We start from the raw sequence: 16,146 nt of genomic DNA on the forward strand, positions 1-16,146 counted from the left end.
GATCTCCTGGATGGTGTATCTCTAACCAGCGCTGGTCTCCTTACCATCCCAGCTCTCCCTTCATCTCTCTGCCCTGCATTCTGGAGTCAGCAGCACCTTCCAAACACTAAACCCCAAGCAAGGGGCACATACAGAATGAAATTGTACATATAAAAAACTCATTGGAAAATTGTATTGCATTGCACTCTCTGTGGTGCTGTGTATATTAAAGGCCCAGTGCAGTCAAACTTGATTTTCCAATGTTTTATATTTCCACACTATGAGGTTGTAATAACTGGCCCCGTGTAGCTCAGTTGGTAGAGCATGGCGCTTGCAATGGCAGGGTTGTGGGTTCGTTTCCCACGGGGGGCCAGTATGAAAAAATGTATGCACTCAGTAACTGTAAGTCGCTCTGGATAAGAGTGTTTGCTAAATGACTAAAATGTAAATGTAATAATACTGTGAAAATGATGATAATGTCCTTTTAGTGTAAGAGCTGTTTGAAAAGACCGCCTGAAATTTCTGCCTGTTTTGGTGGGATGGAGTTTTGGCCTGCCTGATGACGTCACCAGGCGGTATAAGTTAATAGACCAATAACAAAGAGAGTTTCAAACCTCTCTGCCAATAACAGATAGTTCAGATTACATATCCCTCCCATTAGGCTCCTCACTCAGGCCACTCCCAGACAATCCTAGCAAAATTCTTGCTTGAGAAATTACTCTTTGCCTAAGACGCTTTTTTTGGGGGGACCATTTTAATTTAAAACAATCACAGTAAAGTACTTAACTGTTAACCGGAAATGATTTGATATTTAGATCAAAACGGCTGCATTGGACATTCAATGACAATCAGGGGAATCATAGGAAGGCCTATCAAAGGCTGTGTTTACACAGGCAGCCCAATTCTGCTTTTTTTTTTCTCACATTTGACCAATCAGATCCGCTCTGAAAAAGATATGATGTGAAAAGATCTGATGTGATTGGTCAAAATATCAATTAGTGGGGGGAAAACGCAGCCTAAATGCAGTTGTAAAATGGCTGTAATTGGCCGTCAGTCTTAATAGGAGCTATTTTGGTGTTTGGATCCAGAGGCCAGAAGTCGTTAGCTACAAGCAAATGAGGTCTCTGTACAAGCGGCATCATCATTATTCATGGTGAAAGTTCCAAAAGCATCTAACAGAAAGTCTAGTTTTTAATTAGGTACTTTTTTTTACACCAGTTCGAATGTATGATTGATACAATTTCACAAAAACATAATGTCAGAAGTTGTCCTCGCAATTATCTTGTAATGAAATCAGCATGATGTAAACATAAAGTGGCACGTAATGCAGGTGTTGTAAGCATATTGAATCAAAGAGCCTGTCCTCCAATCAAGCAAATTACAATCAGAACAGGCCATCTGCATTCCTGGCCCTAATTGTGAAATATAAGGACTTAACAAGTAGTCTCCGCTCTCAAACTGTGAGGCAGTCTCCGCTCTCAAACGCTTGAGTAAATGAGGGATACAAAGTATATTGAAAGCAGGGGCTTCCACAAAGGTGTGGTTCCTGAGTTAATTAAGCAATTAACATCCCATCATGATTAGGGTCATGTATAAAAATGGTGGGCAGGCCATTATTTTAGCTACTATGGCTATGCCCCCATAGGATGAAAATGCCCCCATCAACAGGGCACCAGAGGTCACTGAATGGTTTGACGAGCATCAAATCGATGTAAAACGTCTGATCTCAACCCAATTGAACACTTATGAGAGATTCTGGCACGACGCCTGAGACAGCGTTTTCCACCACCATCAACAAAACAAATTATGGAATTTATTGTGGAAGAATGGTGTCGCATCCTTCCAATAAAGTTCCAGACACCTGTATAATCTATGTCAAGGTGCATTGAAGCTGTTCTGGCTCGTGGTGGACCAACGCCCTATTAAGACACTTTATGTTGGTGTTTCCTTTATTTTGGCAGTTACCGGTACCTCTCAGCTCTTTGATACAGACAGTTCAGACATTAACCATGCATTCATAAGTTTGCTCATTAACAACTTGAAAGAATCGGAGTCTAGAATGTCTGCTGCGGGTGCACAGTGTCCTCTTTTGATCCATCTTCATTCTAAGAGGGTCTCCTGCTTGTGTGGGAGTAATTGTCATGATGGTCAGGCTGAGGGGGAGAGGTGAGGGCACCACACACCAGGCCAGAGCCAAGCCCTGATCTCTGGCTTCTCACCTCAGTGAATCAGGCTGAGGGGTTACTGACCACAACAGGCCAGCTACCTTCAGGACAGAGTACAGCCAGGCCTTATAATCCTGTGTGAAGGTATGAGGAGCTGATGGACCAAAACAAGTTGCACGTCGCTAAGCCAAACCCAGTCTACTGGCCTTCAGTGCATTCAGATTATTTTGTTTCGATTTCAACAGTTTCTCTAGTGTTGGAAAAAGTACCCAATTGTTATACTTGAGTAAAAGTAAAGATACCTTAATAGAAAATGACTCAAGTAAAAGTCACCCAGTAAAATACTACTTGAGTAAAAGTCTAAAAGGTTTGTTTTAAAATATAAAGTATCAAAAGTAAAAATAATTTCAAATTCCTTATATTAAGCAAACCAGACAGGAGGGAGAGTGAGTACGAGGGCCCTTTTAAAGCCTGACATTAAAGAGTCACATTGTAATCCAGCAGATAATAGCCTGCAGGTCAGACAGAGTGCCTGGGGAGCAGGCAGCACCTGTTATCATTCAGTCAAGGTGACAATGGGCCCATGTCACAATGTGCTGATGGCTGTAGTGTGCTGTGCCAAGCCACAGGGGGCCTGAACAGTGCCTCTCATTAAGCATTCTGTATGGAAGTTAGTGTGGGCATCTGAATGATGTAAGACATAAAAACACCAGTGCGAAAACACAGCATGTAAACTGATTACCTTGACACATCACTCTGCGCAATGTCATTCATTAGGGGACAAAGTGCCACGACAAAAGCAGCACACTGCGGAAGAATTGCCCACCTGCCCAGATAACCTTGCACAGCTGAAACTATGCATGTACACGTACTTTCTCACATTACCTTTCCCAGCACCTTTCAAAAGCACATTGTAGTTGAAAGGCAGAGAGTGAGGAAGTGCTTGTGGTGTAAAGCCAGGCAGACTGTCTCCAGAGCGGAGTATAAACACTCCCAGACTGAGCAGGCTCTCCTTCAAACACCCAGACAGCCAAGGGAATCCCAAGAGACCATCAGTCCCTGCTTTGTATCCAGCTCTCACTGCATCATCCTCTCTCCCTCCCACAACCAAAAACACACAGCTTTTAATTCATTCCAATTCACTGTAGGTCTTCTGCAAGGTCATCTGGCTCTATTCTGAGAAAATGGCAGGCTAAAAAGCCTAAAGAAATGGTTTGGCAATTGAAAAGGTTTCCTACCAAACCTCTGTTCAAACTATACAGTATAGTTTTTCACTAGTTGCTAAGTTTAATACAAATGTGGTTCTTGGTTCCATAGTGCATATAGAAATGTGCCCATATCATACTGTACATACAGTTGAAGTCAGAAGTTTACATACACTTAGGTTGGAGTCATTAAAACTCGTTTTTCAACCACTCCACAAATTTCTTGTTAACAAACTATAGTTTTGGCAAATCGGTTAGGACATCTACTTTGTGCATGACACAAGTAATTTTTCCAACAATTGTTTACAGACAGATTATTTCACTTACAATTCACTGTATCACAATTCCAGTGGGTCAGAAGTTTACATAAACTAAGTTGACTGTGCCTTTAAACAGCTTGGACAATTCCAGAAAACGATGCCATGGCTTTAGAAGCTTCTGATAGGCTAATTGACATAATTTGAGTCAATTGGAGGTGTACCTGTGGATGTATTTCAAGGCCTACCTTCAAACTCAGTGCCTCTTTGCTTGACATCATGGGAAAATCAAAAGAAATCAGCCAAGACCTCAGAAAAAAATTGTAGACCTCCACAAGTCTGGTTCATCCTTGGGAGCAATTTCCAAATGCCTGAAGGTACCACGTTCATCTGTACAAACAATAGTACGCAAGTATAAACACCATGGGACCACGCAGCCATCATTCCACTCAGGAAAGAGACGTGTTCTGTCTCCTAGAGATTAACGTACTTTGGTGTGAAAAGTGCAAATCAATCCCAGAACAACAGCAAAGGACCTTGTGAAGATGCTGGAGGAAACAGGTACAAAAGTATCTATATCCACAGTAAAACGAGTCCTATATCAACATAACCTGAAAGGCCTCTCAGCAAGGAAGAAGCCACTGCTCCAAAACCGCCATAGAAATGCCAGATTTCGGTTTGCAACTGCACATGGGGACAAAGATCGTACTTTTTGGAGAAATGTCCTCTGGTCTGATAAAACAAAAATACAACTGTTTGGCCATAATGACCATCGTTATGTTTGGAGGAAAAAGGGGAAGGCTTGCAAGCCGAAGAACACCATCCCAACCGTGAAGCACGGGGGTAGCGGCATCATGCTGTGGGGGTGCTTTGCTGCAGGAGGGACTGGTGCACTTCACAAAATAGATGGCATCATGAGGAAGGAAAATTATGTGGATATATTGAAGCAACATCTCAAGAAATCAGTCAGGAAGTTAAAGCTTGGTCGCAAATGGGTCTTCCAAATGGACAATGAACCCAGGCAAAATGGCTTAAGGACAACAAATTCAAGGTATTGGAGTGGCCATCACAAAGCCCTGACCTCAATCCTACAGAAGATTTGTGGGCAGAACTGAAAAAGCGTGTGCGAGCAAGGAGGCCTACAAACCTGACTCAGTTACACCAGCTCTGTCAGGAGGAATGGGCCAAAATTCACCCAACTTGTGGAAGGCTACCCGAAACGTTTGACCCAAGTTAAACAATTTAAAGGCAATGCTACCAAATACTAATTGAGTATATGTAAACTTCTGACCCACTGGGAATGTGATGAAAGAAATAAAAGCTGAAATAAATCATTCTCTCTACTATTATTCTGACATTTCACATTCTTAAAATAAAGTGGTGATACTAACTGACCTAAAACAGGGAATATTTACTAGGATTAAATGTCAGGAATTGTGAAAAACTGAGTTGAAATGTATTTGGCTAAGGTGTATGTAAACTTCCGACTTCAACTGTATCATATACTGCGTATTTCCCTACTGTGCACTCACAGCTACATTTTAGTAGACACTCTTATCCAGAGCGATTTACAGGAGCAATTAGGGTTAAGTGCCTTGCACATGGGCAGATTTTTCACCTAGTCGGCTCAGGGATTCCAACCAGCGACCTTTCGGTTACTGGCCCAACACTCTCCACCGCTAGGCTACCTGCCACCTGAAGCTAACCTTTCTGAGTAGAATGTAGAAAGAGAAGATTCACTGTATACGGCGAGAAGTTGGCTGTTGACGGAAATGGGTGAGTGCTGGGAATACATTGAAGGGGCTTCGAGGGGCTCCACCGTCCACCTACTTCTCTCTCAGATGGAGGGCACATGGTCCTCTTCAGCCTAGAGCCTGGCACCCTGGAGGGGCATGGGCACAGGGCTGGGGGAGGGCACTGGTGCCCTTTGCAGACTCATCCCGACCCCCATCTCTGTATCCTGTCAGACACATAAGTACCACAGAGCCACTTAGCTTTCATCTGAGACACTGATTCATTTAAACAAGTTTTTTTGTTGTTGAAGGAAACAAAGCTGTTTTGATGCTTCCATTTTGCATCGTGTATGTTCATGAGCATATAAAGGTGAGGGGTGAAGGCCCGTGGGTGGCAATTATGTAATTACAGTACATACTCAGACCCATTGTTTGACAGCTAACCGAGAAACTCTACCCAAAGGACCTTGCTTTTTACAATGGAAATCAGTCATTTCAATTTCTGAACCAGATCCTCTGAACTGTACAGTATTTAGCTTAGATATGCACGTGCTGCCAACTGAGTTTGAATGCGTCCATAAAAGTACAAAGACCGGATCTAACTGGCATTCTGTGTACGAGTAATTTGTGTATCTCAACTAGGATGTTACTTAACTGAGACCTAAGGGTCAAGTAGCAACCAACTCTTTGTACTCGTGTTATGCTTGTACCTCTTATGTTTCCCTACATATGGTGACAACTATCAACTGCAATCTTATCAAGTCATCCACCTTTCAAAACAGCTAGATGATTCAGGCTTAACCAAAATCAGGTACTGCCATCTGCTGTTCAGTTATTACACTGCATGTCTGAAGCTATTAAAGGTCTAATGCAGACTTTATCTCAATTTCAAATAATTTCTGGGTAACAATTAAGTACCTTACGTTTTCAACTAAAATGGTCAAAAAGAAACAAAAATAGCTTCTTAGCAAAGAGCAATTTATCAAGCAAGAAGTTTGCTAGGACTGACTGGGAGTGGTACACAAGTGTCAAATCCATCCAAATGCCATGGAATACAAGTGTGAAGAAATTGGTTTATTGCGTGCATTTCAAAGCAAGTATACTACCCAAGTGAGAAGAACCAGGGTTGGGCCCAGTCAAAGCAACCTGTAGCAGGAGAACCCACCTCATAGTCAGGATCAACAGAAGGGTCCTCATCCTCCACTAGCTCCTGAGTGAGGGCCTCAACCCAGGTCTGGTGCTCCTCTTCATCAATGTCAGCATGCCTTCTCTTGTTGTCCTTCCCACAGGGCTTAGTGGGGGAGACTAACTCTGGAATAAACAGCAAACATTAACATAGCTACTTCCCCACTACCATTCCAGATAAAACACTGTATGGAAACCTTAACTATACATGCCTGGGGATAAGGAGCGGCCGATGCTGGTGCAGACGGGATAGCCCAGAGCGCTCTGCAAACGGCGGGACAGGATAGCCAACAGTATGCGCGTGGCCCGGCGCTTGTGGCCTGCTAGACACTGGCGGACTGGACTAGTGCGGTCATCCTCTTCTGGAGCAGTGAAAGCCTTCTTGTCTGAAGGGGAGAATCCCAGCAGCCACCAAAACCCACAGAGAGCACATCTGCAGACATGGCAGGTAAGGATAAAAAATAAAAAAATAAAAAAAAAAATTACAATACAAACTTTTTAAAAAGGGCCTCACTTACATATCCAAGACAGCTGCAAAGTGAGCACAGCCAACCAATTATGACACAAACTATAGAACCTCATAACATGGAGTCAAAATTAACAAACCTGTGAAAACAAAAAGTTAAACTGGGGCACATGCTTACTGTTAGTCTGACTGGCCAAAACTGCGACAAGAGTACAGTAGTTAGCACACTGTCTCTTCACCACAACGTAAAATGAGATATTGCTGTGTTAGATAATCATATAATTTCCTAATTCAACTAATAATCAGCGAACACAACAAGGAAACATAAAATGTACAGCCAGTAGCCTAGTGCAGTTAGCTAGCTAGTGGTCACTTGCGATGACAGATGCAGCAGTAGCCATATGACTCTGGCTACCAAGCCAGCATTAAAAGTTTCCCGCCGCAGAGAGTTCATGATGTTGAGAAGTTAATGACAATTTCAAGTTGTACAATAAATCAAAATAGTTTCTGTCAAATTCATCGGAGTACAATCATCATTTTCCTAATCCTAATCCGTGTGGCGCTAGATTGGAAGGAAATTGATGACAGCGGTGCATGATGGGGGTTCTAATGAACCCTCTGGAGTAACCGTATTTCAGCAAATCACCTCAGACAAACAAGTAACTGTTTTTTTGACAAAATGTTTAAAAAAGGTATAATCTTCGTAAATGATATCATCGGTAGGACTGGTGGAGTTATGTCGCACATGCAGCTAACAAAAACATATGGAAATGTCTACTCTACCCAAAATTACAACCAAATAATTGCAGCCTTACCGCAAAAATGGAAGAGGAAAGTGGAAGGGGGAAAAAGTAAGGAACTTGTCTGTCGGCCTTACATTAAAGAACATAATTGGTTAAAGAAAACTGATCAATAAAAAAGTATATCAGTTTCATTTGAGGACCAAAGGATTGACAGCCTTCCCATATAGATTGCAAAATAGTTGGGAAGAGATTTTTGACGTACCGATCCCATGGCATAGTGTTTATGAACTGACACGCAAAACGACACCGGATTCAAAACTTAGAATCTTTCAATTTAAATTATTATATAAAATTCTTGCTACCAATATAATGTTATGTATATGGGGGATACACTCTTCCCAGCTCTGCAGATTTTGCTGCGAAGAGACATAATCATTAGATCATTTGTTTTGGTACTGTCTATTTGTAGCTTGTTTTTGGACACAGGTCCAGGAATGGCTAAAGGATTGCAATATTTACCTGGAGCTAACCTTGCAGATAGCATTACTGGGTGATCTGAAAAGTCATAGTCAATCAATCAATAATATAATAATACTTTTAGCAAAAATGTTTATTTTCAATTCACAATCTGTAGAAACAATGAGAATAGAAGGGTTCATAACTTTTGTAAGACATCACAGTACAGTTGAAATATATATGGCAAATAGAAATCCTATATGGATGGTGTTAAGAGATAGATGGGAGGTGTTGAATGGAATTGAAGAATGGGACTAATAACAACTAACAACAAATAATAACAAGATAACTAATAATGTAAGCATACTGTGTCCATAATAAGTATATAGGTTGTAGGTTGGGAGCTTTTGTGAAAGAGCACAGTTAGAAAGATATGGCATATACAGTGGGGGAAAAAAGTATTTAGTCAGCCACCAATTGTGCAAGTTCTCCCACTTAAAAAGATGAGAGAGGCCTGTAATATTCATCATAGGTACACGTCAACTATGACAGACAAAATGAGAAAAACAAATCCAGAAAATCACATTGTAGGATTTTTAATGAATTTATTTGCAAATTATGGTGGAAAATAAGTATTTGGTCAATAACAAAAGTTTCTCAATACTTTGTTATATACCCTTTGTTGGCAATGACACAGGTCAAACGTTTTCTGTAAGTCTTCACAAGGTTTTCACACACTGTTGCTAGTATTTTGGCCCATTCCTCCATGCAGATCTCCTCTAGAGCAGTGATGTTTTGGGGCTGTCGCTGGGCAACACGGACTTTCAACTCACTCCAAAGATTTTCTATGGGGTTGAGATCTGGAGACTGGCTAGGCCACTCCAGGACCTTGAAATGCTTCTTACGAAGCCACTCCTTCGTTGCCCGGGCGGTGTGTTTGGGATCATTGTCATGCTGAAAGACCCAGCCACGTTTCATCTTCAATGCCCTTGCTGATGGAAGGAGGTTTTCACTCAAAATCTCATGATACATGGCCCCATTCATTCTTTCCTTTACACGGATCAGTCGTCCTGGTCCCTTTGCAGAAAAACAGCCCCAAAGCATGACGTTTCCACCCCAATGCTTCACAGTAGGTATGGTGTTCTTTGGATGCAACTCAGCATTCTTTGTCCTCCAAACACGACGAGTTGAGTTTTTACCAAAAAGTTCTATTTTGGTTTCATCTGACTATATGACATTCTCCCAATCCTCTTCTGGATCATCCAAATGCACTCTAGCAAACTTCAGACGGGCCTGGACATGTACTGGCTTAAGCAGGGGGACACGTCTGGCACTGCAGGATTTGAGTCCCTGGCGGCGTAGTGTGTTACTGATGGTAGGCTTTGTTACTTTGGTCCCAGCTCTCTGCAGGTCATTCACTAGGTCCCCCCGTGTGGTTCTGGGATTTTTGCTCACCGATCTTGTGATCATTTTGACCCCACGGGGTGAGATCTTGCATGGAGCCCCAGATCGAGGGAGATTATCAGTGGTCTTGTATGTCTTCCATTTCCTAATAATTGCTCCCACAGTTGATTTCTTCAAACCAAGCTGCTTACCTATTGCAGATTCAGTCTTCCCAGCCTGGTGCAGGTCTACAATTTTGTTTCTGGTGTCCTTTGACAGCTCTTTGGTCTTGGCCATAGTGGAGTTTGGAGTGTGACTGTTTGAGGTTGTGGACAGGTGTCTTTTATACTGATAACAAGTTCAAACAGGTGCCATTAATACAGGTAAAGAGTGGAGGACAGAGGAGCCTCTTAAAGAAGAAGTTACAGGTCTGTGAGAGCCATAAATCTTGCTTGTTTGTAGGTGACCAAATACTTATTTTCCACCATAATTTGCAAATAAATTCATTAAAAATCCTACAATGTGATTTTCTAGATGTTTTTTTCTCAATTTGTCTGTCATAGTTGACGTGTACCTATGATGAAAATTACAGGCCTCTCTCATCTTTTTAAGTGGGAGAACTTGCACAATTGGTGGCTGACTAAATACTTTTTTTCCCCACTGTAGGAGCAAACCGGATGGACATCATGAAAATGATCGGAGAGGTTGAGAGTAGAAGTAGTTCAGGAGAAAAAACAAACAAAATATAATTATTGTAAAATTGACTGTGTCCATAAAATGTATATAGTAACTATAAGCTGGAAGTAGAGGCCTAAGCATTGTTGTTCGCTAGTTTACTTCAAGTAGGGAAAGGGTGGCGGGGTTGGAAAGTAATAAAGGGGAATATATATTAAATAGATTTAAGAAAATATTTACTAAATAAAATAAAGTAAAAAATAAAATATAAAGTAACACAATAAAATAACGAGACTTTATACAGGGGGTACCGGTACCGAGTCAATGTGCGGGGGTACAGGTTAGTCGAGGTAATTTGTACATGTAGGTAGGGGTAAAGTGACTATGCATAGATAATAAACAGCGAGTAGCAGCAGTGTAAAAACAAAGGGGGGGGGGGGTCAATGTAAATAGTCCAGGTGGCCATTTCATTAATTGTTCAGCCGTAGGCAGTGGTGTAAAGTACTTAAGTAAAAATACTTTAACATCTTAAGGATCTGACCCTTCTTTTCAATTTTTGCCTAAAATGACATACCCAAATCTAACTGCCTGTAGCAAGGATATGCATATTCTTGATACCATTTGAAAGGAAACACTTTGCAGTTTGTGGAAATGTAAATAAAATGTAATGTAAATGAAATGTGAAATTAATGTAGGAGAATAACACATTAGATCTGGTAAAAGATCATACAAACAAAAAAACATGCGTTCTCTTTTTAATCATCTTTGAAAAGCAAGAGAATGGCCACAATATAATATTGCAGTTTAGGCGTGTGTGTAAAGTTTCAGCTTGATCCAGTGAAGCATTGCAATACTGGACTATTTTGTATCAAGTCTGCCCAAATGTGCCAAATTGGTCAATTGATACATTTTCAAGTACATAACTACAGAGAACATACAAAAATGATATGGTAATACAAAATGTAAGTTTACACACTCCCAGGAATGTCATACATGATGGATCATTAGCTTATACACTAACTTTCACACATCTAGATGGCCGGGCGGGGTGGGTGTGGAGCCAGAGACGGCAGGGGTTCAAACTGTAGAACCCAGTTCCTACAATTGAATATAAAAATGGATTTTATCAAACAAAACTATGCTACATTATATCTCTGGGACCCTTAGGATGACAAATCAGAACAAGATTACTGAATGTACACTACCGTTCAAAAGTTTGGGGTCACTTAGAAATGTCCTTGTTTTCGAAAGAAAAGCAATTTTTTTGTCCATTAAAATAACATAAAATTGATCAGAAATACAGTGTAGACATTGTTAATGTTGTAAATGGCTATTGTAGCTGGAAACAGCAGATTTTTTATGGAATATCTACATAGGCATACAGAGGCCCATTATCAGAAACCATCAGTCCTGTGTTCCAATGGCACGTTGTGTTTGCTAATCCAAGTTTATCAGTTTAAAAGGCTAATTGATCATTAGAAAACCCTTGCAATTATGTTAGCACAGCTGAAAACTGTTGTGCTGATTAAAGAAGCAATAAAACTGGCCTTCTTGAGACTCGTTAAGTATCTGGAGCATCAGCAATTGTGGGTTCGATTACAGGCTCAAAATGGCCAGAAACAAATAACTTTCTTCTGAAACTCGTCAGTCTATTCTTGTGCCCATATAAGACATGTCTATGTCCTGGAAAGTTTGCTGTTACTTACAACAGTCATGCTAATCACATTAGCGCATGTTAGCTCAACCGTCCCGTATACGGGACACCAATCCCATAGAGCAGGGTTCTTCAATTCTGGTCCTGGAGGGCCGAAACACTTCTGTTTTTTATTTCTACCTGGTAGTTAATTGCACTCACCTGGTGTCCCAGGCTGAATTAGCCCCTGATTAGAAGGAGAGGATGAACAACAGAGGTGTTTCGGCCCTCCAGGACCGGAATTGAAGAACCCTGCCATAAAGGTTAAAGTACTACTTAAGTAGTTTTTTGGTACTTTACTTCAGGGTCACAACGTTCACTGGGGGACATGTCCCCCCACATTCAGAAATTGCATTTTTGTCCCCCCCAGTTTTATCATTGGAATGTGATACAAAAGAAGGCAATGCTGTGCTTTAGGACCATGCGGACACCTCCGAGCGGTCAGGTAGGCTGTTTGGAGTGTTTATATAAAAATAAGTCGCACCCCTGCTTTACTTACTACTATTCATATTTTACATTTTAGCAGACGCTCTTATCCAGAGCGACTTACAGTTAGTGCATACATTATTATTTTTGATTTTTTTCATGGGAATCAAACCCACAACCCTGGCGTTGCAAACGCCATGCTCTACCAACTGAGCTACATCCCTGCCGGCCATTCCCTCCCCTACCCTGGACGACGCTGGGCCAATTGTGCGCCGCCCCATGGGTCTCCCGGTCGCGACCAACTACGACAGAGCCTGGATTCGAACCAGGATCTCTAGTGGCACAGCTAGCTATGTTTGACTACTTTTACTCTCCAAAAGGAAATAATGTACTTTTTACTCCATACATTTTCCCTGACACCCAAAAGTACTCGTTACATTTCAAATGCTTAGCAGGACAGAAAAATTGTCCAATTCACACACTTATCAAGAGAACATCCCTGGTCATCCCTACTACCTCTGATCTTGTCAACGTCTGGGTGGTGGTGAAACGGAATCAGGCGCAGGACACAGAACTGAGAAATGAATGGATTTACTAAAACAAAAGTAAACCATAACAAACCCTAAAACAACGGACAATCACGCACAAACCCAGGAGGGAAAACAGAGGTAATTATAGGGAAACAAATAAGCATAATGGGTAACAGGTGTGAATAATAAAGACAAGACTAGTGTAACACAGAAACATCGATCGGTGGCAGCTAGTACTCCGGTGACGACGAACGCCGAAGCCTGCCCGAGCAAGGAGGAGGGGCAGCCTCGGCTGTATTTGTGACAGATCTGGCGGACTCCCTAAACACAAATGCTTAGTTTGTAAATTATGTCTGAGTGTTGGAGTGTGCCCCTGGCTATCCGCAACAAAAAAAAAAAAATTTAATCGTGCCCTCTGGTTTGCATAATATAAGGAATGTGAAATGAGTTATACTTTTACTTTTGATACTTAAGTATATTTAGGCAAATACATTTACTTTTGATACTTAAGTATATTTAAAACTAAATACGTTTAGACTTTTACTCAAGTAGTATTTTACTGGGTGACTTTCACTATTACTTGAGGCATTTTCTATTAAGGTCTTTACTTTTTTAAGTATGACAATTGGGTACTTTTTCCACCACTGACTGTAGGCCTATAATATATGATTGAAAGTGAGTAGGCTATATAAAAAAAATAGAATAAACTGAACAAAAAAGCACAACATTTGCAATAATGCCAACAGCTACCTCTTTACAAGGGAAATTCTTGTTTTGTTTTGTTCTTATTAAACAGTGAAGATATTTATTTTATTTTGTTAATTAGGTCCATCCCTCTGAACAGAAATAACCACACTTGGTTAGAGCTTCCGCTACTAGACAGACACCGTCACATTTACGCACACACGGTACTCCAAAGTGGGAGATCAGGAGGGGGTGAGGGGGAAGTCACGGGCATAAAGCCCCGCTGGTTTCTCTCCAGACCAGTCTAGCCTACCCAAGACGCGCACTGCTGAACGGGAGAGACACACACACACACAACAGCCACAATGAACAAAAATATTACAGTGACGCGCACCATCAGCAATGGAACTATTGGCAGTAGCGCAAAACCCTTCAATGCCGCAGAAATGTGTGATTTCCCCACGTCACACAGGCACAGTTGTGCGGGGATGCGTGCGCTTTTGTGGGCCACCTCCAGCGCGCGCTCTCTCGGGAGTTCCTTCGGATCAGACTGCCACTCAAGTAAGGACAACATCTTCAGCAATATTCTGACGCCTGGCAGCATTCCACAGTTTACCATTCCCAGTCTTCACCATTCCCAAGGGGATGATGGAGAGGAGGCAGAGGAAGGTTTTGGGAGCCCTGAAGTGGACACCGGCTTTTTATCTCTTTCAGCCTCTTCACTCTCTTTATCAGCTTCATCCTCGAGCTTTGTGTCTTCAACTGAGAGAAAAGCCCACCGGACCATCTCAGACCCCTTCATCCAAAGGCGGTCTCCCCTCCACAGGGAGAGTTCGTACCCCAGCCCCTACCTGGAGCCTGAGCACTGTCCCGACCCAACCACCAGAGCTGCCCTGTCTCTGCCTCACCTTGCCAAGGTCACCACCCCATACGGCTTTGTCACCCTGAGTCAGAGCCCTCAGATGGCCAACGAGGAGGCTCTGCTCTTCCAAGCTGGGCTCCGGCGGCTACACAAGGATGAGGACAGCGTCCACCACAGGACACAGGCCATTCACATCAAAACCAATGCCTCCAGGCGGTCGTCTACCGTACAACACCTCTCCAGAGAATATAGTATCTCACAGACTGAAGCAGCACCAAAGGAGGAGATAGAGCAAACCATCTCCCCAGTCTCATCCTCACAGAAACATGCCACAGGAGTTAAACCTAAATGTCGGCTGTGGGGAGTTCTACGCAAACACTTCACCACTCAGGAGATCAAGTGATTGTTCAATCAGAAAATAAGTAATAAGAATAGTAGGATACCCTTTACATTACAGGAAATAACCAACAATACGTTTCTACAGCTTACAGATGTATCTTGAATATGCATGCTCTACTTCAGCATGTTTTGCTAAGGACCCATTTGCGATATAAACAGTATAGACAGTATTTGCACATTTTCAGTTCCTCACATATTAATTAATGTGATGCATTGTATTGGTGTTCGGTCAAATCCAACAATAAAACATTGCATTCATATGAAAGCTGATCCTGAATTAATCATTTTGTTTAAATGCCATGAAGAAGCCTTTCATAAACAGTCTCCTCTAAAGACAAGTCAATATTTCATGAAATCCAGATGACTAGCTAGTATACTAGCTATGGCTACATGCATCAATCTATATACATTTTAAAAAAGATTTCCAATTTCCAAGACACACTTGTTGGATTGATAATGAAAGTAAACATTTTTATGAATAATATTGTCCCTCAAAATAAATCTAACTGAGATGGTGTAGGCTATCCCATGGATTATATCATCATGGTTGTGGATGTGCATTCATGTCTTTATACTAATGGATTCCAATCCCTAACCACCTTTGTCAGCACCAGTGTCAGCAGCAGTGTCAGCCCCTTCAGACCTACAGTATATAGATCCCCACTATGGCTAGCCTTATGTCTGTATGTTTTAAAGGTCCAATGCAGCCGTATTCATCTCAATATCAAATAATTTCTGGGTAACAATTAAGTCCCTTACTGTGATTGTTTTCAATTAAAATGGTCAAAAAGAAACAAAGCTCAATTTCTCAAGCAATCATTTTGCTAGGACTGTCTGGGAGTGGTCTGAGTGGGGAGGGGGAAAACTGGAACTAGCTGTTATTGGCAGAGAGGATTGGAACTCTCTTTCTTATTGGTCTAAACCGCCTGGTGATGTCACCAGGCAAGCAAAAACATCCCACCAAAACAGGCTGACATTTCAAGCGGTCTTTTCAAACAGCTCTTACACTTAAAGGGCATTGTCATAATTTTCACAATTTCACAGTATTATTCCAACCACGTAGTGTGGAAATATATATAAAACACAGGAAAATCTAGTTTTTCACTGCACTGGGCCTTGAAGCCTTAATCTTCCCAACTGAATTTTAACAGAGATCCCAATCTACCATGCACTATCATTAACATCACATAGAATAGCTGTATATATTCAATGGTTTACTACACTCTTCAGATTACCATTTAAAGTTACATATCATAAAGGATTATGTATTTCAGCAACTCAATCTGTTCCAGGTGAGAGATTGTA

At 41.6% G+C, this 16,146-nt stretch overlaps 2 protein-coding genes across 2 annotated transcripts in view; one reads left to right on the forward strand and one right to left on the reverse strand.

Annotated features, from left to right (window-relative positions):
* Positions 1–4,707: 4,707 nt before the first annotated feature.
* On the reverse strand, positions 4,708–7,162 carry LOC311149103 (uncharacterized protein; the record flags this gene model as incomplete). The annotated part of the gene is made up of 4 exons (XM_084186212.1): positions 4,708–5,566; positions 6,505–6,650; positions 6,737–6,957; positions 7,131–7,162. 4 exons carry the CDS (start codon positions 7,160–7,162, stop codon positions 5,474–5,476), a joined length of 492 nt encoding a protein of 163 aa, XP_084042338.1. The 3' UTR covers positions 4,708–5,473.
* Positions 7,163–13,701: 6,539 nt separating this feature from the next.
* LOC311149299 (uncharacterized protein) overlaps positions 13,702–16,146 on the forward strand; it is a 176,407-nt gene continuing 173,962 nt past the window's right edge. The window contains exon 1 of the mRNA XM_084186430.1: positions 13,702–15,129. Coding sequence (XP_084042556.1) covers positions 13,946–14,845 — 900 coding nt within the window. The 5' untranslated portion in view covers positions 13,702–13,945 and the 3' untranslated portion in view covers positions 14,846–15,129. The remainder of the gene's footprint in view (positions 15,130–16,146) is intronic.

The sequence above is a fragment of the Coregonus lavaretus genome (genome assembly GCF_964263955.1).
Source record: "Coregonus lavaretus genome assembly, chromosome: 21".
NCBI lineage: Eukaryota > Metazoa > Chordata > Actinopteri > Salmoniformes > Salmonidae > Coregonus > Coregonus lavaretus.